Source organism: Micromys minutus (assembly GCF_963924665.1).
Source record: "Micromys minutus genome assembly, chromosome: 2".
Taxonomy (NCBI): domain Eukaryota; kingdom Metazoa; phylum Chordata; class Mammalia; order Rodentia; family Muridae; genus Micromys; species Micromys minutus.
In genome coordinates, this window is record NC_137971.1 from 58,716,379 (window position 1) to 58,739,134 (window position 22,756).

Here is a 22,756-nt window from a genome sequence, read left to right on the forward strand (position 1 = left end):
GTTTCTCTCTTTTTCCTTTTTGGCTTTTCAAGACAGGGTTTCTCTGTGCAGCCCTGGCTATCTTAAAATATTATAGACTAGCTCTATAGACCAGGCTGACCTTGAACTCAGAGATCTGCCTACCTTTGTCTCCCAAGCCTTAAAGGCATGAACTACCAACTGCCTGGCACTGCTCTCTGCTTCTTGACTGTAGCCACAATGTGACCAGCTCCCTCAGCCTTTCTTTACTGTGACTTCCCTACCTCGAAGAACTGTAACTTGAACTAACCCAGAAAACAAAACACCTCTTTCTCAAACTGCTTCTGTCAGAGTATTTTATCATGGCAACAGGAAAAGAAATTACGATACTTGGAGCAGAAGCAAAGCTCTGGCTTATTGTTCCTGTCCCAGGGATAGATTCAGATTTGCAGGTTTGGAACTCTCTTTATTGACATCCAAGTCATAGCATCCCACTATAAAACTCGAGAGCAGCTAGAACCTCTTCATCAAGCAGCAACTTCATGTCCTTTGATGAGGACAAAGCCCATGATGTGTGTGGGTGGCCAAGTCTGAGAAAGGAGCAGGGAGACAGATATTCCTCAGGTCGCATGTCTCTCTAACTCCCTCGGTAGGTGGTGTAGGACCATGGGCTCAGCAGCAGAGGTACGTGAAACTTCTGGGTCTCCTTTGTAATAGTGAAAACAACCTATGAGAAGTAGAGAAGGCACTTGAAGACAATGAAGATGAGGAGTCCTTCCTGCAACAGCCCCTGAGCCTTCCAGACAGCAGGAGGTCAGGTGTCATGGTGGCTACTTAGCAGGGGGAGACACTTAAATAAGATCTGATGTTACCATTTGAATAGTGTCTCCAATAAGAGATGTCCTGTTGCTAGTTGGTGGGCTTTGGGGGAAGTGATTTGATCCTGAGGGCTCTGATATGATTGAGTAAACTGGTTAAACTCTTGGGGTTAACTGGATCCATCATGTGATGACATCATTAGTAGGTACTGAAACTTGGAGGTGGGTCCAGCTGTAGGATGGTCTCTGAGTAGAGTTCTAGGGACCCATGTCTTGTCTTGTGCTCCTTCCTGCTGCTGGTCCACCATGAGGTGACAACTCTCTTTCATATGTACCCACTGCCATAGAGAGTACACAGAGCCAAGCAATCATGGGCTGAAATAATGATACCAAATAAAGAATTCTCCCTTAGGCTGTGTCGGGGCTGTACAAGTTACTAACACACCCACTGTTCCTGGGTCTGGGCTCAGATGAGCATCTGTCTGCAAAGGAAGAAGAGACACCCTCAGCCTGGCCTCTCCCTCCTACCCGCTTGATCCAGGGCATCTCAGTGTGTCCTCATGAAGTATCACAGTGCCTCATGCCCCTGGACACCTTCTAAGAGCACAGAGGAGATGAATTCACTCGTTACCACTCTGGGAGAGGTGGGGCCACACTGACCCTGGTCTGGAGGAGGCCTGGCTGCAGGACCTGGTTGTGGCCAAAGTGAGTCAGGTTCCAACTGCTCTGCCCACCCACAGCACTCACCTCTACATATGGGTAAAAGCTCTCTTGACCTCGTTCTTTCCAGTAGCGCTCTGTGTCGAAGGACAGCTTATAGGTACCTGGCTTCATTTGGCTTTGTGTCAGGAGCCCAGGACAGCGACCATCCAGGTTTGTGTAGCTATGAAGACACGGCATGGAGAGAGTTGCTGAGAAACCTCCCTCCCTAGCTCTTCTGATCTGCGTGCCAACATCTACAGATGATTCCCACAGTCTCACAGAAGGAGCGCAGATGGGGGCGGGGTGCTGGTGGGGGAATCACGACAGTTCCTAAGGATATCACCACGCTGCCTATTTAGGAAATCATAAAGCAGAGAGGCAAAAGATAAAACCTCGCCAGGTTTTGAACAACTGAGCCAGGAGGGGACAAGCCACACCCTGTTCTCACTGGCAGGTCAGAGGGAGGAGATGTGTGAGCCTGCCTCCCTTAAATAGAACCTGCTCTGGAGGCCACACACCCACCAGCTTCAGCTGGCTAAACCTGAAACAGGTCCCCCACAAAGCATGCGGGGGGGGGGGGGGGCATGGCCAGGGCCGGAGGCTGAGGATTGGACCAGAGTGGAGTCTTGGGTTTTACCTCAGTCTTATTATCTTAGCCTCTGTCTGTAAAGGAAGTTTATTACAAGTTCACAGCTATTAAGAATAAAGAGAAATAAGTGCTTGGCTGTCAGTCAGGCACAGGCGATTGGAGTCTTTATTTTCTATCAATCCTCTCTAGTTGGCTCCCCTCGCAGCAGGCCTCTGGGCTGAGTCTGACAGGGAACAGGACCTAACAAAGCTGTCTCAGACACTCCATGATGTTGTCCCACATCTGGTGAAAAAACTTTTTTGTCCCCATCCCTGTTATCTCAGATGAGGAAAACAAGGCTCAGGGATCAATAGGGCAATGGTCAGTCCTGCCTTCTAGCCCCACTCAGTGTTGTTCTGGTCTTTCTACTCCACCTCAGTACCACTGCCTAAGACCTTCCCCGGGTGGCACCCAGAAACTGTCTCCTACCTTGTCCTCAGCTCCATCCACTGCTGACAGGGGGCCTCCAGGCGGGACAAACGGAGGCAGAGGCCTTGGGCAGGGAGCCCCGAGGCAGTGTCTAGTACATGGGTAGTCAGGGGACTGTTCTCCGTAGCCATGTTGTCAGCCTAAGCAGAGAGAGCGAGTGTGATCACCGTGGCGCCAGTGTGTACAGGCCCAACTGTGTCTTCGATCCAGTTGTGAGGAAAACAAAGAGCTCTACTGCCCAGAGGCAGGCTGAACTGCTGAGTTGCAGGATAGGGTGCCAAGTGCTAAACAAAGCTGACCTGTGCCTTCCTTTGCCCCTGCCTGGACACTACCCCCTCTCCCTTGTATTAGCCCTTCAGTATCAGGAGGCCAGTGGCTTTTAGTGTCCCAGAACTCAGCTCTCCCGTGCCTGCCTCTGGCTTATATGTCTCCTAGGAACAACCCTGCTCCCAAACTCCCACACCCGCCTTGCTCTGTAAGTATCAGACAAGCCAACTCCTCACCCGCGACCAGCCTAGGTGTCTCTGGAGCGTCATCAACCGCGGGGCGGTCCTGGAACTCATGCTCTGCCCTGGAGCTCTGGTTTGTGCAACTCCCACCGGTAGTCACCCTGCCAGCCTCAACAAGCTTCTCAGGTTATCCTGAACCTGCTCCACCCAAGGCCCCGCCCCAACTCCTGGGGCCACCTATTTGAACAGCCCTGGGAAAGCCACCTTTCCTTCCAGATGAGCTCTGGCTGCCTGCTCGGATTTTGGGCCTGAGGGGTGTTGATTTAAAGGAAAAGAATGGACCGGGTTGGGAGCATGCTGTGGGGGAGGAATGGAAGGGCCATTCTGGGGAGGGAGTGTTGCTGAGGGGAGGGGTAGTTCTGAGAGGTGGGGCTAGTGGGACCTACTGCAAAGATTGGTGGGAAATTGGTTAGGTTGCTGGGTCAGGGAGAGGGAAATAATTCAGTGGTTAAAACACTGAGGCTGCTCAGTCATTTTGATTTGCATTTCCGGTGCTGGAGAGATTGCTCATAGGTTAAGAGCACTGACTGCTCTTCCAGAGGTCCTGAGTTTAATTCCAAACAACTACATGGTGGCTCACAACCATCTGTAATGGGATCCGATGCCCTCTTCTGGTGTGTCTGAAGACAGCTATAGTGTATTCATATACATAAAAAATAAAATCTTTGATTTGCACATTTCTGGAAACAGTCTGGAAGTCCCTCAACAGAAGAATGGATAAAGAAAATGTGTTGCAATTACATAATGAAATATTGCTCAGTTATTAAAAACAATGACATCATGTAATTTGCAGGCAAATGGATGGAACTAGACAATATCATCCTGAGTGAGGTAACCCAGACCAGAAAGACACACATGGTATGTACTCACAAGTGGATAGCACAGGATAACCCCACTACAATTCAGACCCAAAAAACTAGTAACAAGGAGGGAACAAGGGAGGATGGATGAATCTCACTCAGAAGTGGGGAATAAAATAGACATAGGAGGTGGGGTAGGGAACTTGGTGGGATAGGGGACGGGAAGGGGAACAGGAGGGATGAAGTGTGAAGAGGATTGGGGGAGAGAGAACTGGGAGAAAGAACAGAAATTGGTGGTGGTGAAAGAAAGGGAGGAAGGACCAAAGGAGCCAGAGAAGTTAAGGACACCACAAGAAAACCTCTAGAATCAACTAACCTGTGCTTAAAGGGGCTCACAGAGATGGAACTGCCACCCAAAGAGCATGCATGGCATGAAACTAGGCCTCCTACATATATGTAACTAATGTGCAGCTTTGTCTTCATGTGGGTCTCTGAACAACTGGATCAGGGCTGTCTCTGACTCGACTGCCTTCCTTTGGAACTTTTTTCCCCTAACTGGGCTGCCTTGTCTAGCCTCAATAAGAGAAGATACACCTACTCCTACTGCAACTGGATATCTCATTTGATTTCCATGCAAGAGCACCCCACCCCGACAAACACACATACAACACTGAATTAATTTTTGAAAAAATGGAGGCATTAGTTGGCCCAGGTTAGCCTTTCTGCTAACATTTGATAAGGCCATGCTGAAGGGGGCAGGAAAGATTCCCGGTCTTGACCGCTGATGGGTCATGTGCCCTTGCTTCAGTTTCCTCAAAGGTATAGAGTAGTAAGCACTTCTAGTATGGTTGAGATTCCAGGCAAAGACCCTCTGCCCATTCCACGTTTTTGGTACAGTTGGGTGGGAGGGCAAGGCTGTCTGAACCCTGCGACTTTACCCTAACTTCTCTGTGTTAGGGTTGTATAGTATATGAAGCACATTCTCAAGGTATTATGTGATGTATAAAAACAAAGGTGGGCTGCTGAAGTAACTCAGCAGGTGGAGGCTCTTGCTGGAGGGTCTGATGACTAAATTTTGATCCCAGGATCCTACAAGGTGGCAGAAAAGAATTGACCCCAGAGCTGTCGTCCTATCTCCGCGACTCCTGCTGTCCAGAGGAGATAAGAAGCCATCCTTAGAATATTCCCTAGAAGGGTCAATGACCACCTTAGACCTGACAAGGTAACTGAGGTAGTGTGTAGAATTGTCACTCAGCAGACTTTTCTTTGAGGGAACAAAGCTTGATTTTTCTGGGGCCATCAGAAAATTCAGTGGGGCTAATGATAAACTCCCTGGGGCTGGCAGTAAACCCTCGGGGGCCAGGGATAAGGATGAGGGAAAAATCACACATACATGCACACACACATGCACACACATTTGGTGGATGAAGCAAGCTCCAACAAACTCCAACAACTTTACATATATACACATATATACATTTGGCAGGCAGAGCAAAGCTCTGACCATTTACCCCCCACACACATTTGATGGATGCAGCAAAGCTCCAACAACTTTGTTTTTTCTTTCACAGTTTATATATCCCAGCAAAATCTTTGAAGCAGTATAAAAAATCACAATGTGGCTACATTCTATTTTTCTTAAAGTGGACGATTACAATGAGTATATGTAAGAAAAAACATATTCCCCAATACCCTCTGTGATGGTTTGTATATAATTGGCCCAAGGAGTGGAAGTGTTAGAGGTGTGTCACTGTGGGCATGAGCTTAAGACCTTCATCTCAGCTGATGGAAATCAGTATTCTGCTAGCAGCCTTCAGATGAAGATGTAGAACTCCCAGCTCCTCCTGCACCATGCCTCCCTGGATGCTGCCATGCTCCTGCCTTGATGATACTAAACTGAATCTCTGAACCTATAAGCCAGCCCCAATTAAATGTTGTCCTTTGTAAGACTTGTCTTGGTCATGGTGTCTGTTCACAGCAGTAAAACCCTAACTAAGACATTCTCACATGATCAAATGTTTTACTTGTTATTGGATTAAAAAAAACCCAAATTATTCTCAAGAACTCACATACATTTGTAACTAAGCAATTTATTACAGATTAACAAAAGTATAAGCAAGTTTTTTTTTTTTTTTTTTTTTTTTTTTTTTTTTTTTTTTTTTTTTTTTTTTTACTGGCAGCCTACAATTTGCAGTGACAAAGAAAGGACCAATTATTTTATTATTTATCTTAAAATGTAACCCTAAAAGAATCACAAACCTAAACTTTTATATAAAAAACAACCAGTCATTTCTACTTTAAGTCCTCAGGGTGCACACTGATTCACTGCTGTTCCAGAAGGATGCATAGAAAGTTGGTGGCCACTGCCCAAGCTGAGCCTTTGTGGACTATGACCCCTATGTTTCTTTTTACCTTTTGTGCTCCTGGCACCTTTTCCCTTAGATTCCCTTATTCTTTATTTTATGTGTATGGGTGGTTTTGCCTGTATGTGATGTCTGTGTGCCACATGATAACGTGGCAGCAGAAAGCCAGAGGAGGGTGATCGGTCTTCTGGAACTGTTAGCTGCCATGTGGGTGCCAGAAACCAAACCCAGGTCCTCTGTAAAAGCAGCCCGTGCTCCTGGGCCATTTCTCCAGCCCCTCTTGGCACTTTTTCAATATGGTCTTGGATCACTTCTTATAAAGTCTCAAATGTAAGTCAACTACCAAACTTCCTGAAAGTTCTCTTTAAACTCTTCCTAAAAGAGACTGTGCTGTCTACCTTGGACCGGATGGTGTAGAATGGGGGTGTAGAAGGTTTGCAGAGTACCACAGCTGTTCTGGGTGGGCCTCCTGGTACTTGACTTTTTAAAAGAACCAACCAGGTTCATCACGATGAGATCTCCCAGAACTTTTCCAAAGAAGGCTCTGCATATCCGGGCCCTACGGTGCCGGTAGGCAACCTGAAAAAAAAAAAAAAGAGTCCTCATTATTTATTTATTATTTTGGTATCAGACCCACAGTCCTGTGCATGCTAAGCAAAGGCTCTACCACTGAGCTTTACTCCCAATCCTGAGGCCCCACTTTTAAGGGAATTAGCTACCAAAATTTGTCATAATAAACATTTGGCCTATCTTTAGATGCAAACAAAAAATAATAAAATGTGAAAAATTTTTAAAAAATTGAAAAACATTCAAAATTGTTAAGGTGCCCTGCAGCATAGATGTAAGATGTGTAGTTACAGCATTCTGTCAGATATAAACAGAACGAGATATTTGGAGCTGGCAGTTCTCCCAAAGTGAACTGGGGTTTAATTAATTACCCATCAGAAGGCCAGGGAACCAACACAATAGTAGAGGACTTGCCTAACCAGAGCAAAGTCTGGAAAAACCTCAGAACACAGAAAACAAGTAAAACAACACTTATCCAGATCTTTTCCATTTTTCCAAATGGAAGCTTGTTATTAGGGGAGAATTTCAAACATACAAAACCGGAACCAACACTGCAATGATCACTAGAGTTAACGTTACTTTGTATCTGTCTGTCCTTCTGTGCAACTCTCAGTACTGCTTTTCTACTACTGCAGAGCAAGTTTCTTTATACTTTGCCACCAAACACTGTATGTCTAGCTCCATTTCAGGAAGCCAGGAGCCCAGATTGGCTAGATCTCTGCTCCAGGATCTCGCAAAGACACATTCTCATACAGAGACTTCCAGGGAAGGTCTGCTTCCAGGCTTGCCCAGTTGTTGCAGGAGTACTCGGACACCAAAAGGAGTGGAACTGAGGGGGTGTCATCAGCACAGCGAAGCCAGATCAGCTCTTGAAAGGCTTTGACAGGTCCAGTCTGTATTCTTGCTTTGTATTCCAAGACCACAAGGTGGGGTGGGCAAGCAAGATTTTACGGAAGCCTATGTGGCCGTCAGCAGGTTGTTCATGGCAGAGACTCAGTGTTTTAGCTATTTCTTCAGGTCATTTTGTTCTAGGTTATTAAGTGAAATCATGCTTGACAAAATAGGCAGCGTACGTAGTGCTTTAAGTAAATCACTACGTAATTCAATAGGCAAATCTACCGCATTCCACTTCCCAGTTTGTTGGTAGTTGTGGGTGTCAGATGGAGGCTTCTGTTTTCTGATTGGTTCTTGCCCATGGCTCCCTCCACAGTCTGTTGATGATACCTGTTCTTGACTCTCCTGGCAGGAGGATCTTTGGCTTCAGATAAGACAATCTTACATAACATCACCACAGAAGTAACGACATACCATCTGCGCTGTGTTCTCTTGGTTAGAAGCACACCCACTCTAGGAAGAGATTATGCAAGGGTTCGCCTCCCCACACTACTGATCTGTTCATCCTCTTCCTGGCCACGCCCCCTTTCACCATCCATCCCTTTGATTACTTATGATAACAGGTGAATTATTGACACTTGGAAGGGCCAGTGTAGGACTCTATTCTTCAACCTCCATATCCCAAAGATCCTTCTCGTATTTTATTATAGCAGCATTTCCTCACATGGGAAACTTGGCACCCATTTTTAATATATTTATAACATCTTTTAAATAGATATCCCATCATTTAAAAATTTTATTGGTATTTGTTTTTAACTTGAAAAAATTGAGATTACAATATACTTACATTTCCCTTCCTTTTCTCTTTCCACCCCCCAAACACTCCTCCCAACTCCCCAAATTCATGGCTGCTTCTTCCATTAATTGTTGCTGCATGCGCAAATGTATATACATATATATTTCTACATGTAACCTGCTCAGTCTGTATAATGTTACCTGTGTCTGTGTTTTCAGGGCTCACCACTTGGCACTGAGCAACCAATTGTCGTGCTATTCCCTGGCGAAGACCACCTCCCCACTTCTAGCTTTCCTCGGTTGCCTATAGTTCTTTTTGTACAGTTGAGGTGGATGGAGGGAGGGAACTGTGTGGCAGAGCAGGTGAGAAGGGGAATGGGGAGAGCAATCAGGTGTGGGGTGGGAGAGGACTGGGGGCGAGCATGGAAACCATAAAGACTGTTTTAAAGTCGTTCTCTGAGCTTCAGCTGTGCTGAAATCTTCAGGGCCTGCTGAGGCTGGCCTTTAGTGGTGACATATTGCCGTGGTTGTTGATTGTGCTCTTTTGCTGGGTTTGGAAAGATCTCTGGATTTATCTTTTTGGGTGGGTGTTTTGTTCTTTGGTTTCTGCTTCCTCTGTGGATTTTTAGAGAGTGTGATGGCTATGTGTTGCTGTTTTCCTGGCCTGTTCAGATGGTGTGTTCACAGGGAATGCCTGCTAGTGTAGGAGGCTGGGTAACTGGAATGCGTTGGAGGAAGGATTGTTGGAAGAGGTCTTTGTTATCCATTGGACATGGGGCTAGAGAGGACAGGGAGAACACAGCAGGTTCTCAGCAAAAGAGCTGTGGATTAAGACTCAGGGGGATTTGTTATTAGGAGTAGTAGGAGAGGGTGGATCTTCATACAGCCAAGTTGGTGCCCCAGGAGGTACAGCCCTCGGGCTAGCAGGGGTTGCCTGCTGGAGCTGGGGGCTGGCATGCATTGATGAGTTGAGGGGCAGGAGCTTAGCAGAAGGAAGTCTGTCTGTAAGATCAACAGGAGATGAGGGCAGGGTGAGGGAGGCTGCAGCAGCTGTTCTGGTACAGCACTGGGAACCAGACTGTAGATCAAGTCTTGAGGAGCAGAGAGACAGAAGATGGAGCTCTGCAGGTCGCCTACCTGGTTTTCTGGCTGGCTTGGCCTGAAGGCTGTATAATTCTGAGAGTCTTTTCAACAGCCCTGGCCAACAACTCAAAAGAAGGCCTCTCATTTCTGGTATTTGGGGTCTTTATTAGGTAGTCTGGCTTTTGGAGGGAGTACTGTCAGACCAAAGGAGAAAAATTTATTAAAACTATATATTTATACATGGATTACCTGTGTTATAGTTTTTTTTTTTTTTTTTTAAAATGTCTGACACTTTTGTTAAGTGTTAGAGTTTCCATATAAAACCTAGAATCTCCACTTGGGGCTCACATCAATAAACTCAGCCCGATCCAGGTTCCTTCCACTGTTATCACCACTGCCATACATTTCCCCCAGACTTCTGTTTGGATGAATTAGCAAACACATTAAACTCTTTAGAAGTGCATCGCACCTCCTCATGGACTACACTGCCTCTCTTCCCATCTAGGAGCATGCTTAGCCTTAAGTCTTGTTATAAATCTAGAGGCAACTATTGGTGGGCCCCAAGGGACATCAGTATTATGTTTTTTTTTTTTTTGTTGTTTTTGTTTTGCTTTTTCCCAAATAGTTAAAAGACTCCTGTGGCTTTTCAGACCCCCTTACTGTTATTTTACTCTCCTCTCTCCTCTATATTTACCTCTACCCTCTCTCCCTAAAGAGATTCCCCATCTCCTCCACCAGGTCCTGTGTATTCTGCCATCCCCTTCACTGTATCTCTTTGTTAGGGTTTCTGTTGCTGTGATTGGGACATCATGACCAACACAACTCGGGGAGGAAAGGGTTTGGCTTACTCATCTGAAATCACAGTCCACTGAGGAAAGCCAGGGCAGGACCTCAAACAGGGTGGGAACCACAAGGTGGGATCTGAAACAGAGGCCATGCAGGAGTGCTGCTTATTGACTTACTCATCTTACAGCAACCAGGACCAGCAGCTCAGGAGGTGGCACCATCCACAATAGATGGGCTCTCCCTCATTTACCACTAATTAAGAAAATGCCTTACACTCTTGCCTATAGCCCAAAATCATGGAGGCATTTTCTCAGTTGAGGTTCCCTCCTTTCAGATGACTTTAGCTTGTGCTAAGTGATGTAAACACAGCCAGCACACTCTCCTACCCTCTTCTTTATTTACCCGCCCCTTCCTAAAACGCCCACTTTCTTGTTCTGATCAGAACACTTTCTACTCTTTTATTCCTTTCTCTTTTGCTCCCCAGCTCCCGGTCCTGGCAATGGGTTCATGTCTTTTCCCTGACGATTGTATCAGGAACTCTAAATGCCAGAGTTGGGGCTGCAGGATTTTATGTTTTTCCTGTGGGCTCTGGTTTGGTCTTTCTTTGCTAGGGTTCCATTTCTTTAGAAGTGGAAATTTTACTGTGTGCTATTTTACATGAAAAGTATGTAGCTTGTTTTTGTTTGTGCAGGGGTTCACAGTTAAGAGAGATCCCAAGTCTGAGAAGAAGCGTTCGTTCTTACATTTCTGACACTACTGAAATTATTGAAAACCATGGGGACATTTGAAGTTGAACTGAATGCTTTTTTTTTTTTTTTTTTTTTTTTTTGCATAACGAAATGGCTATGATTCTCTAGGGGCAAGGTTTGGAAGGTTATGGCTTACAAGTAAGCTATTTGGCTGTCAGGTAGATTTGTGATGGTTAATATTGATCACCAACTTGATAAAATTTAGGATCACTTAGAAGACCAGTCTTTAGGATTATTTAGACAAGCCTTCGGGCATGTCTATAAGAAATTATCTAGTTTAGTTTAGTTGAGGTAGAAGATGCATTTGGAATGTGATGGCCGTGGGCTGGTGTCCTGGAGTGAGTGAGAAGGAGAGCGTGAGCTGAGAGCATCAGTGTTCATTTCTCTCTGCTTCCCAACAGCATGTGCGGCGTCGCCAGCAGCCTCGCCCTCCGGCTGCCGTGCCTTTGCCACAACCATAGTCTTCCTTTGGATGGTGGAGAACTAGAGAAACCTGCTGTCTGTGGGTGAGGACAGCTTCCCTCAGAGGTGTACCTCCAACACGAGTTAACTTCCTTTGGGGAGTATCTACTGCAGATCTTTCACTGCATGAGTGTATTCCAGATCTCTGCCTTTTAGGAAGAAATGAGGTATTCGTTGGTATATATAAGAAAATATTCATGTTGTGCTTGTAACTCATTCTGTTTCTGGAGGTAATACACATCCTTCATTTGTGGTCATTATTAGGAATTCATTGGTTTAAAATACTGTGGCCTACATCCAAAAATACACTGTCTTCCCTTTACCCTTGATTTGGTAGTAGCTTCAAGTAGATTCCAGGATTTGCAAATGGAATTCTTCTGTAAGTATTATATCAGGTCTAAAGAATCAACATTCAGAGAAACAGATTTCTAGAATCTTGTTATATCTTTAAAATTTTTTATTATGCTTTCTCTATTTTCTTTTTTATTTTCTATAAGTATTTTGCAGTTTATAAGGGGAATATAAAAAAGCATTTTAAGTACATAACACTACTTTAAATTGGTAATAAACCTTCTTTAATTCCATATAAAATCCTTAGCTTCTGCTAATAAGACAGCTACTTTATATTATATAGCCACTAACCAGTTTTTATGAAGATTTTATCTTTTTCATATCCTGCAAAGGAATTAAAATGTTTTATGTATCAGCAGGAGAGAACTAGAGGACTCCATATTTATATAAGTATCTGTTCTTCTCAGAGAGCTTTAAACTGTCACGATCTGTGGAACTTCCAGCATCCTTTGATTCTCCAGTGGTGAGGACGCCCTTGACTAGTCAGGTGTAGGGCATTTCCCCTTCACTGCTGATGGGCAGTTTGCTAGGTACAGTGTTTTGGTTGCTTTTGTTCTTTTATCTCTATATCCTCAGCTTTCCTTGACTGTATTTTCTGCCTGAACATCAAGATAATCATACCAGAGCATCCTCGCAGATGATATATTGTTTCCATTGCCTTTCAGGATTTTTTTGTGACTTTCGAAACTGATTAGAATGTGCTTCATTTCGAATCTTTTTCTGATAATCCCAATTGGAGATATTGAGGTTCTTAAATTTTGATAGCATCCTAGTTCTCAGACTTTCAATTTCATGCCATTGTTATTTAAAGATGTTAAATGACCTAAATTAGAATAAAAAGAAACAACAAAAGAAAGAAAATGAGAACATGAGCAGAAAGGTAACACTGTGAACTGAAGTAGGAATTATATACCTAAAGAATTCAGTAGAAACTAATGGCTGAGCCAGTGACGTGCTGGGTAGAGGCACCCGCTGCATTCAAAAGACCTGCATTTAATACTAGAAACCAGCATGACAGAAAGAGAGAAGTTGTCCTCTGACCACATCCACACAGTGCACATGCATGCCCACACATAGATTAGGAACACTATAACATTATGTATAATAAATTGCTTTATTGTGGTGTGCCAAAGAGAAAATCAGTTCCTGCATGATTTCACTCATGTGGAATTTGGAAAAGTTAACCTCAGTGCCTTTGTTCATTGGGAGGTTTAGATTAATTTAAAGGCTATAGAATGTTGTTTAATAGGTTTAAGATCATCAGGAGTGCTGCTGTACAGTTTGGTGAGTAATCAAGTTAAGTAATAAAGTATTTTCTCTCTCGTTTCTTTAAAAATTAGCATTTTAGACAGCATGTTTCTCTATAGCCCTGGCTGTCCTGGAACACCATTTTGTAGACCTGACTGGCCTCAGATTCACAGGTCTACCTGCCTCTGCCTCTCACGTGCTGGGATCAAAGGTGTGCACCGCCACTGCCTAGCCGTATTTTGTCTTCTTGATAAATATTAATAGAATGGATAGACAGTTTTCTAATCACAAAGTGATAATTGTGTGATGAGGAAAAGAGGTAGAGATTGTTTCCCTGAGTCCACAGTATTGTATGGGGATTGGAAAGCTGTGGTTACCAAAGTAACAACCCCAGCTGCATAACATCTGTTCATCTGGGGTGTTCTGGAAGGTTTGCAGGTAGATTTGTTTAGCATGTTGTTAGCTGTGGGTAATGAATGCCTTGGGTTTGTATGGGCAGCTCTGCTGTTCACACCTGTCTGCTGTGATCTCATACATTGCATGAGCAAAGTGTTTTCACCCCAAGCTCAGTCATTGTTTTTATTTCTTTTCTTTTATTGGCTATTCTCTGTATTTACATTTCAAATGTTATCCCCTTTCCCCTCCACTTCCATTCCCCCTCCCCTTGCTTTTATTTCTTGCAGTGGTATTCTCTGAGTGTACCCAAGACTTTTCATTAAAGCAGTACACAGAGCCTTCCTTCCAAGAAGAGGTAAGCAGACCACCCAGCAAGTGTCGCTCTGATTGTTTCCATGTGAGGAAGAGTGAAAGTCAAGAAGTGCCTGACAGTGTGTGTGATAGCTAACAATCACACAGAGAAGTGTCTCTGCCCACAGAGATCAAGAACAGACAACATCTCAGAAAAAGCCTCAGGTGATGGCAGTTACTCAGGAAGAGCCCAACCTTTCAATAAGCACACACTCCCAGCCACATTTAACACATGCCTTTTCTCTGAAAGGAAGCTGGGACGTCTGAAAGGGGGCCTGGGCCATTGCACAGCTGGTAGGCTGAACAGTTTAAAATGGAGCACTGGATTGCACTCTTATTCAAACATCTCTGCAGCCATATTAAAAAATGAACATATTTCTAAATGTGATGAGTTTGAGAGCTTTTTTACAAAACATCCATTATTTTGTAGTCAACAAACAACTCCTTGTGCCAAAATTCAGTGTCATGAATGTGGGGAAGATTTATTTTAAACCCATCATTTTTTTTAACAGATTTAGTTCATTTATTTTGTCTTTTATAAAAACCCTTATGTGGTAGCCACAGCTGGAGCCTGGGTCCTCTGAACAGAGACTCTGGTGTGGGTTTTCACAAGATGATCAGTGAATTCCTGATAAGGAGACTTGGTGAACACAGTTTCTTTCCAGAGGTCCGGAGTCAAGTAGCTGTACGTTTTTGAGATAGCATCAAAAGTGGCCTTGGCAAAGTTGCCCAGGGTGGCAGTGCAGCCTCTGGCTGAAGTGTAGCAGTCATCTATACCGGCCATCATCAGAAGCTTCTTGGGCACAGGAGCAGAGACAATGCCAGTGCTTCTGGGGGCAGGAATGAGACGAACCAGCACAGAGCCACAGTGGCCTGTCACCTTGCATGGGACAGTGTGGGGCTTGCCAATCTTGTTCCCCCAGTAGCCTCTCCTCACAGGGACGATGGAAAGCTTGGGCCCTCGAATGGCAGTGGCAACCTCCTTGGAGCACTTAACACCAAGACCAACGTGACTATTGTAGTCCCCAATATCGATGAAAGCCTTGAACCTGGTCCGCTGGCCAGCCCGGGTCTGCTTCTGCACTGGCATGATTTTCAGAACCTCATCCTTTAGAGATGCACCCAGGAAAAAGTCGATAATCTCAGACTCCTTAATGGGCAGGGAGAACAGGTAGATCTCCTCTAAAGACTTGATCTTCATGTCCTTAACCAGGCGGCCCAGCTTGGTGACAGGGATCTACTCCTTGTCTTCAGCTTTACCTCCACGAGCCCCGCGGCCTCGACCACCGCCTCGGCCTTGACCATGACCGCGGCCCCTAAGACCACTGCCGAATCCTCCTCGGAAGCCGCCGCGGCCTCCTAAGCCTGGGCCCCCGCGGTCCTCCGGGCCCTCTCACTGCACCGGCATCATCCACCATTTGGTGTTTTCCCGAAGAAGAAGAAGAAGCACCCATCATTGTTAAATCAAAAACACAGACACAATGATTTGGGAAGCAGAGAACATGTGTAACGAGACTGCCCAGACTGGTAGAGGAAACTGTATCCTGACTAACAACTACCTGGATTTCTATACTGGAGAGAAAACCTATGAATATACTAAGACACACACAAACTTCAGCCATGGCTCAGAGTATGGGAAGTGAATTCCTTTTCCAGAGAATGTTTACAGAGGTAACAAATGTGGGAAAGTCTTTCATCGGTGCTTAAAAGGTCTTCAGAGTTCCCGCCTTCAAGACGAGGCTTACCATGGTGAAGAATGTGTCCCGACTTTTAGTCAAAACTCAGATCTCACAGGACACCAGAAAACTTACAGAAGAGCCAAAGCTATACATGTAAAGGAATGTGGTAGAACCCTTAACAGTTGCTCACACCTTAGTGTACCCCAGAGAGTTCATGCTGGAGAGAACCCCCTTGAAGGTAGAGTGTGGCAAAGCCTTTAGTGATTGTAGAGTTTCACTTACCACCAAAGAACACATACAGGAAAGAAAGCTTATGATGACGGTAAAGAGTGTGGCAAAACCTTTAACAAACATTCAAACCTCAGACAACATCAAAGAATTCACACTGGAGGGAAACCTTACAAATGTCAAAATTGTGGTCAAGCTTTTAACCAAAGCTCACATCATATTCGACACCAGGTTATTTATGTAGGAGAATGTGGCAAATCCTTTATCCGAGACGGTGCCGTGGCATTCGTCCTGGAGTGAATCCCTCCAAGTGTAAGGAGTGTGGTAAGACCTTTGCTCATATTTCAAATCTTACTCAACACCAAAACGTTCCTACTGGAGAAAGACATTCAAATGCAAAGAATATGGCAAAGCCTTTAACAGTGGTTTATGTCTGAAACAGCAGTAGTTCATACTGGAGAGGAGCCCTGCGAGTATGAGGAATGTGGCAAAGCTTTACCCAAGGTCCGGATTGCAGAAGCCATCACGGAGTTCATAGTGGGGAGAAACCTTACAGATGTAAGTGTTTGTAAAGCGAGTGTGGCAAAGTCTTTACCACAAACTCAAGTCTTAGCATCACAGAGTTCATACTGGAGAGAAACCCCACAAGTGTGAACAGTGCAGCAAAGCCTTCAGCTTTTGTTCACACCTCACTGTACACCAGAGAGTTCACACTGGAGAGAAACCGTACACACGTAAAGCATGTGGCAAAGCCTTTTCCAGGTGTTCAAGCCTCAGACATCATAATAAAATTTATACTGAAGTGCTCCTAATGTAAAGTTTATAGCAACCTGTGTGTGTGTGTGTGTGTGTGTGTGTGTGTGTGTGTGCACACGAGAGTGCAGGCAAAGGTGACTACATGTGTGGAAGTCTGAGTCAATATTGGATGTTTTCCTGCATTGCTCTACCGATTTGTTTCTTTTTTAATTACATTTAATATTTTGTTCTGTGTGTTTATGTGTATGTATGCACATGCTTGTGACATGGTTGGAGGGTTGGTTATGCCCTTCCGCCACACAGGTCTTGGAGATCTAACTCAGGTGGTCACTCCTGGTCACAATGCCTTTACCTGCTGAGCCATCTTGCTGACCTCACCTCATTTTTTGATACAAAGTTTAATTTTAAAAAGGATGAATTTTTATGTATGTAATGTGTAAGTGTCTGTGAATTGTGTGCACTGCCCAGGGGCCGGGAGAAGGCCTCGGGGATTTCCTGACTGTAGAGTTACAGGCAGCTCCCTCTGTGGCACGCTCGCTCTATGAGTGGTGCAGGGAGGCAGACCAGGTCCTCTGCGCGAGCAAGTGCTCGTAACCACTAAGCCAGCTCTCCAGCCCTGTCTTCAAACTTTTTAAATAAACAACTTATTTATATACTAATTTATTTGTGTGGGCACACACATCTATGCTCAGAGTTAGAGGACAACCTGCAGGAGTCAGTTCTTTCTGCCGCTGGTCCCAGGGATTGGACATTTGGCATGGTGGCAGGCACCCTTATCCTGAGCTGTATCACAGTCCCGAGACTGGCTTTCTCAGTGAACCTGGAGTTCACCGACCGAGACCAGCAAGCCTCCAGGATCTTCACTGTCTACGCCTCCAGAGATGGAGTCATTCAAGTTGTGCTGCTGTGCCTAGTTTGCTTTTACTTCATTAAAAAGAGATTCTTTTTGAGACAGGTTCTCTGTAATTCTGGGTGTCCTAGGACTCACTATGTAGACCAAGTTGGCCTTGAACTCACAGAGATCCACCTGCCTCTGCCTCCCTAGTTCTGGGATTAAAGGCATATGCCACCATATCTGGCCTATGCCCAATTTTAGGTGTGGGTGAGGGGGTCTGGATTTGGGTCTTCGTGTTTGAATAGCATCTGCTGTGTCCATTGAGCCATCTCCCCAGCCTGCATGGTAAAGAGTTTGCTTTTTAAATTGATTTTATTTATGTGTGTGGATATTTTGTTTGCATGCATTCTATATGCCTGAAATACACCCTGTGGAGGCCAGAAGAGGGTATCAGATCTCCTGGAACTGAATCATACACAGTTATCAGCTGCTATTTGGTTGCTGGCTGCCACCTGTTTAATCATTTCCTCTGTCCTGTGGCAACGGTTTTATTTAAATATCAAACAGTTTCATAAATAGTTCATTCTGAATGTATTATACATGTAATGAATGCAGGAGACTCTTGTCAAAAATATACAACTTAGAAAATAGTAAAAATGTTTACATTGGAGATTTTTTTTTTTACAAATGTTATTACCCCTTCCCCGAATGTGTGTGTGTGTGTGTGTGTGTGTGAGAGAGAGAGAGAGAGAGAGAGAGACAGACAGACAGACAGACAGAGAGAGACACACAGACACACAGACACACACACACACACACACACACACAGAGAGAGAGAGAGAGAGAGAGAGAGAGAGAGAGAGAGAGAGAGAGAGAAAGAGAGAGAGAGAGAGAGAGAGAGAGAAAGAGAGAGAGAGAGTGAGAAAGTGAGTGAGAGAGTGAGTGAGAGAGAGTAAGAGAGAGGACAACTTGGAGGAGTCAGTTCTTTTTTCTCTGTGTGAGTCCCAGGCATCAAACTCAAGTTATCAAGTTGGTGGCAGGTGCCTTTACCAGTTAGCCAGTTCACACCAGCTCACTAATGTAGAACAACACCTTTTTTCAAACTTTAGGTCTTGGTGAATGTGAAAGAATTATTGGAAAGATCCGATATAGAGCGGATGCATGGCAGTCTCTAACTTGCTAGAGTTGCATATTATTAGTGGAAATGGGGAGGTGCTCACAGGTATAAATGGTGAAGATAACTCCTGTCTGAAAAGATACCTTTTGTTTTTTTTCCCAGTAGAGGTTTCTCTGTGTAGCCCTGGCAGTCCTGAAACTCACTCTGTAGACCAGGTTGGCCTTGAACTCACAGAGATCTGCCTGCCTCTACCTCCCAAATGCTGGGATTAAAGGTATGCACCACCAACAACCAGCAAAAAAGATGCACTTTTTCTTTTTAATTTATTCTGTCAAGATATATTTCTTATAAGTTCAAACTTCCTCTTCATGGAAACAAAATCCTATAACTTGCACATAAATTAATGTACCTTGTTTGACTAATTCTGTAGAGCTTTTAGCCTCAGTTTATTTCCAAGATTTTATAATAGTCTATTTAAATTGTGTGTGTGTGTGTGGGGGGGGGCTGGGGAGGGGGGAGGGGGAGAGGGAGTGGAGAGGGAGAATGAGAGCTATAAAATTGTGCTTGTGTGAATGAATTGTTCTGGCACAAGCATTAGACTACTGGAGGGTCCAGGCAGCATGTTAGTAGCATTATAGTGTGTAAGCAGATATCTCTAGTAATCATTTTCTTATTCTCATTAAAGCTTAAAATTGTTGCTGGAACATTAACATGGGAGAGATAGGAATATATAAACTCAATTTCTGAGTCTTCAATGATTATAAAATTGTAACCTATAATATTTTTTATATGTTATGCTTTGGATCCTATGAAGCACACAGATTTGGGGGTTCGTTACATTGAAATACACAGCTATTACAATATAACGATCAAGTTTTGGACTACGAACCACGGGAGAAATAACTAGCAGGTGCATGTCTTTGAGTGGGTGGGTGTTGTGCTTGCCGATCTTGACAGTAACCACTGACATGAAAGACGATTCAAATTTCTGCCTACTGTGATTCCAGTCCTGCATTCGTGGCTCTTCCTGTAATCTGAGGAAAAGATTGGAGCCTCATCTTCCTGAAGAATGTGTGGGATAACTGTGTGTAACTAAGAGGCTTAACCCTAGCTTTCCCAAGGTCCTACATTCCACAGATAAAAAAAAAAAATTCTCTCCATTCTTCACAGATGGCATTTTGATTCTGTGAAGTCCTCATCTTTAGTCCCATGGGCAGTGAAAGCATTTTCCAGTCGTAACAGCCCAGTCTAACACTCTCTCTTTTCTAAAGGGGTTAGAGTTTGTTTTAATTACAGGGTGATTCATATATCTAATTTAATTGCTAAAAGGATTGAATGTACTGCCCTTTGTTCTCCGTATAGTTTCCCAGTGCTTAGTTCTGTGAGAGTACAGAAGGCAGGGCCTATGGGCTCCATCTGTCTCCTGATACTTAAGATGAAAGCATTCTGGGAGTGTGTGGGAGGGGCACAGAAGGGCACTTTCAGGGAGTGGGCACAGATATTCGAGGCCCTGGAGCCTTGGACCTTCCAGAGATCAGGCTTGCACTTTGGGGACATTTTACTGATTGGTAATTTCTACTTATTTCTTTTGGCCGTTTCAAATTTCTCCCTGGGCTGGAGCACATTACGGCTCTGGCTGTAGTCTTGAGTCCATCCTGTGTTTTCTACTGAGTGCTGGGTGATCTTGCAGGAAAATAAGGAGTTGGACAGGGAATTTGAGGCAGCTTTCCTTATTTATAGAATAAGCAATTGAAGGATGGTATAATTCAGTTTCCCATGGGCTGGGTGTGGTGGTGCTTGCCTTTAATCCTAGCACTTGGGAGACAGAGAGAGGTACATGGATGTCTTAGTTTGAGGCCAGCCTAATCTATGTAGTACCAGAACAGTTAGTTCTGTGTACAAAAACCTTGCCTCAATAAACAACAGAAAGCCCTGAGGCCATTTAAAAAAAATCTGTCCCCACCAAAGATATTCAGGCCCTGTATGTGTTGAAGAGGATTTCCTTCCTAAGCCATTGGAGGTGTAATCTGCAAGCCAATAGTCCTAAAGAATCTTCATAGCATTTGTCCCCATCTGTACAGTGAAACCAGGGTTGGGAGATACTAATGGAGGTCCCCTAATCTTGACTCAACACAGTGGAGGAGGAAGTTAGTGTGACTCACCAGAGCACCCCTAAAATCCATTCGCAGCGTGGGACTGGTTCTGGTTACCTACACCTGTCATTCTGGCCCCCACCAGTTTCTCATACCTCAGACATCCCTGATTTCTCCATTTTAGGAAGTATACTAATTCCCTTCTCACCTTAACCACAAATGGAAAGATCAAGGTGAGAGGCACCTTCAGCCACAGAGGTGGGGCTCTTCCTTTGGAAGCAACATAATGATTTAAGGTCTTATCCTTTGGTATGATGCAAACTTAGAGGGGGCAGGGTCCAAGGCATCTCAATGGCCCGAAGAAATGATTAGCCAGCAGGAAGATGCTGTACTGATTGGCCAGACAAGCACTTGGGAAGCTCCTGGCCAGCCAGTGAAACTGTAGAATGTCTGAGGTGGAACAGAAGGAGGAGGGATTACTCCTCTGAATTTCCTCATTTGTCTCTACCTTTCTGAGGTCGCAGAAAGGACGAAGGAAAAGATAGATGACATGAAAGAGAAAACAAAGGGTGTGGATTGCTTTCAACTGATAATGGCTGCCCAAACACATATTTTTCAATGTCCATTTTTACTGGTGACAACAGAGACAGCCCTTCTTTTCTTCCCATGAGAATTTGTTGTGAAGCATCACCACCCCCTTGGCCTACCAGTGAGTCTCTATAAGCCCTGTACTGGTGTCATGAAGATCACCTTATGCTGTAGGCAGGTGGTCTTAAGATCAGCCTCCTTTAAGTTCGCTGAGGGAATCTCAAAGTTTTTTTTTTTTTTTTTTTTGTTTCATTTTTTATTTTAATTTCCCTGCTTCAAGGTTTTTAAAATTTTCACTGATTTTTTAATTTTTTTTGGTGTGAATTTCACATTATGCCCCCAAATCCCACTTAAACCTCTGTCCCTTTATATCTGCCTTCCACTCTTGCAACCTCCTTTCCCAACGGAAACCACTACCAACAACCAAAAGCCAAAACCACATCACGAGGAAGCTGAAGTTTGCTGGTGTGTCATGGTGTGTCACACAGCATACCCTTTTGCCCAAGCAGCTTTATGGTTTGAGGCCTCTGGCTTCTGCTACACCGTCCATACTGGATCCTCACCAGGACTTTGAGTTGACCCACCCCAGTGTCTTCTCCATCTCTTAACTGATAGATCCAAAGCTGCAGGATCCTTATGACATAGACAACAACAGATATCCTAGAGGAGTCCTGCGTGGTAGCAGAGTCAGTTCTTCAGCCTGCTAACTCTCCTGCGCAACTAGGATCAGGTCTCCTGCTTTGTCCAGACAAGGGGTGGGACAAACTCTTCCATGCCCACGTCATTGCTCTTGTGCACCCAGGCCACCAGAGCCAGCTCTGCTATGTTGCCCAGTGGAGGTCTCATGCACGGTCAGCTGCAGCCATCAAGGGGCAGGGCTATTCTGAGTTTAGGTCAGTAGGGGGAGCTAGCTAACCTCCGTCCCTGATAGGGATGGTGAATGGAATCTAGGTTAGCCAATGGCTTGATTTAAAGAACTGAATACACTTTCAGCTGCTTTGCTTTACTTGTTTGTTTAGATTTAGAGACAAACAAAGAGAAAAGATTATTCTGTCAGAATCCTTCCAGTAATGGAAAAAAGATGAGTAAAAAAATCAAGTTGAAAAATTCAATCTCCACAGTGGTAAACTCAGGAGGTCTCCCTGGAGTCAGCTGAAGACCTCTGCCCACTCCAGGGGTAGTTTCAGAGGTCAGAGCTATCTGAAAAAAATCTCTTGCTCTCTGAACACCTTGAAGCTAAAGGCTGAGGGGGATCCCTTCCTGAAATAAGGACATAAGTCAGTTTTGGATTTCTACCACACCCAGACACACACTCATTGCAGGATTGGGGAACATCTAGAGGCTCAGCCATTCTTCCTATCTTTTTATGATCAGTAGCTCTTAGAAGAAATCCAAATGTTACTGCGTAGGGGTCTAGATCGGGTTCTTTTCTTTGACAATTAAAGAATTAAAGGTAGGAACAATCTTGAGCAAGCAGGTAACAGCAGTGAGAATTTCAGACACATCAGACACAAGCAAAGGGTTAAAAAGTGTTATCACAGGCAAAGAAACACACAGCAAAACATACCTAGTGACCCCTTGCAGAACACAACAGGGTTTTTAGAAGCCGAAGTTCATTTTCTCCTGAGTGC

At 44.5% G+C, this 22,756-nt stretch overlaps 1 protein-coding gene and 1 pseudogene across 2 annotated transcripts; both read right to left on the reverse strand.

Annotated features, from left to right (window-relative positions):
* Positions 1-177: 177 nt before the first annotated feature.
* Positions 178-3,111, reverse strand: LOC308416442 (5-hydroxyisourate hydrolase). Its single transcript, XM_080911438.1, has 4 exons — positions 3,039-3,111; positions 2,536-2,675; positions 1,524-1,659; positions 178-685 (listed from the first exon to the last, which is right to left on the reverse strand). Exons 1-4 carry the CDS (start codon positions 3,096-3,098, stop codon positions 596-598), a joined length of 426 nt encoding a protein of 141 aa, XP_080767564.1. The 5' UTR covers positions 3,099-3,111; the 3' UTR covers positions 178-595.
* Positions 3,112-14,376: 11,265 nt separating this feature from the next.
* On the reverse strand, positions 14,377-15,247 carry LOC308417336 (small ribosomal subunit protein uS5-like; annotated as a pseudogene). The gene has a single exon. The product of its transcript is annotated as a small ribosomal subunit protein uS5-like (transcript).
* Between the last annotated feature and the right edge of the window lie 7,509 nt (positions 15,248-22,756).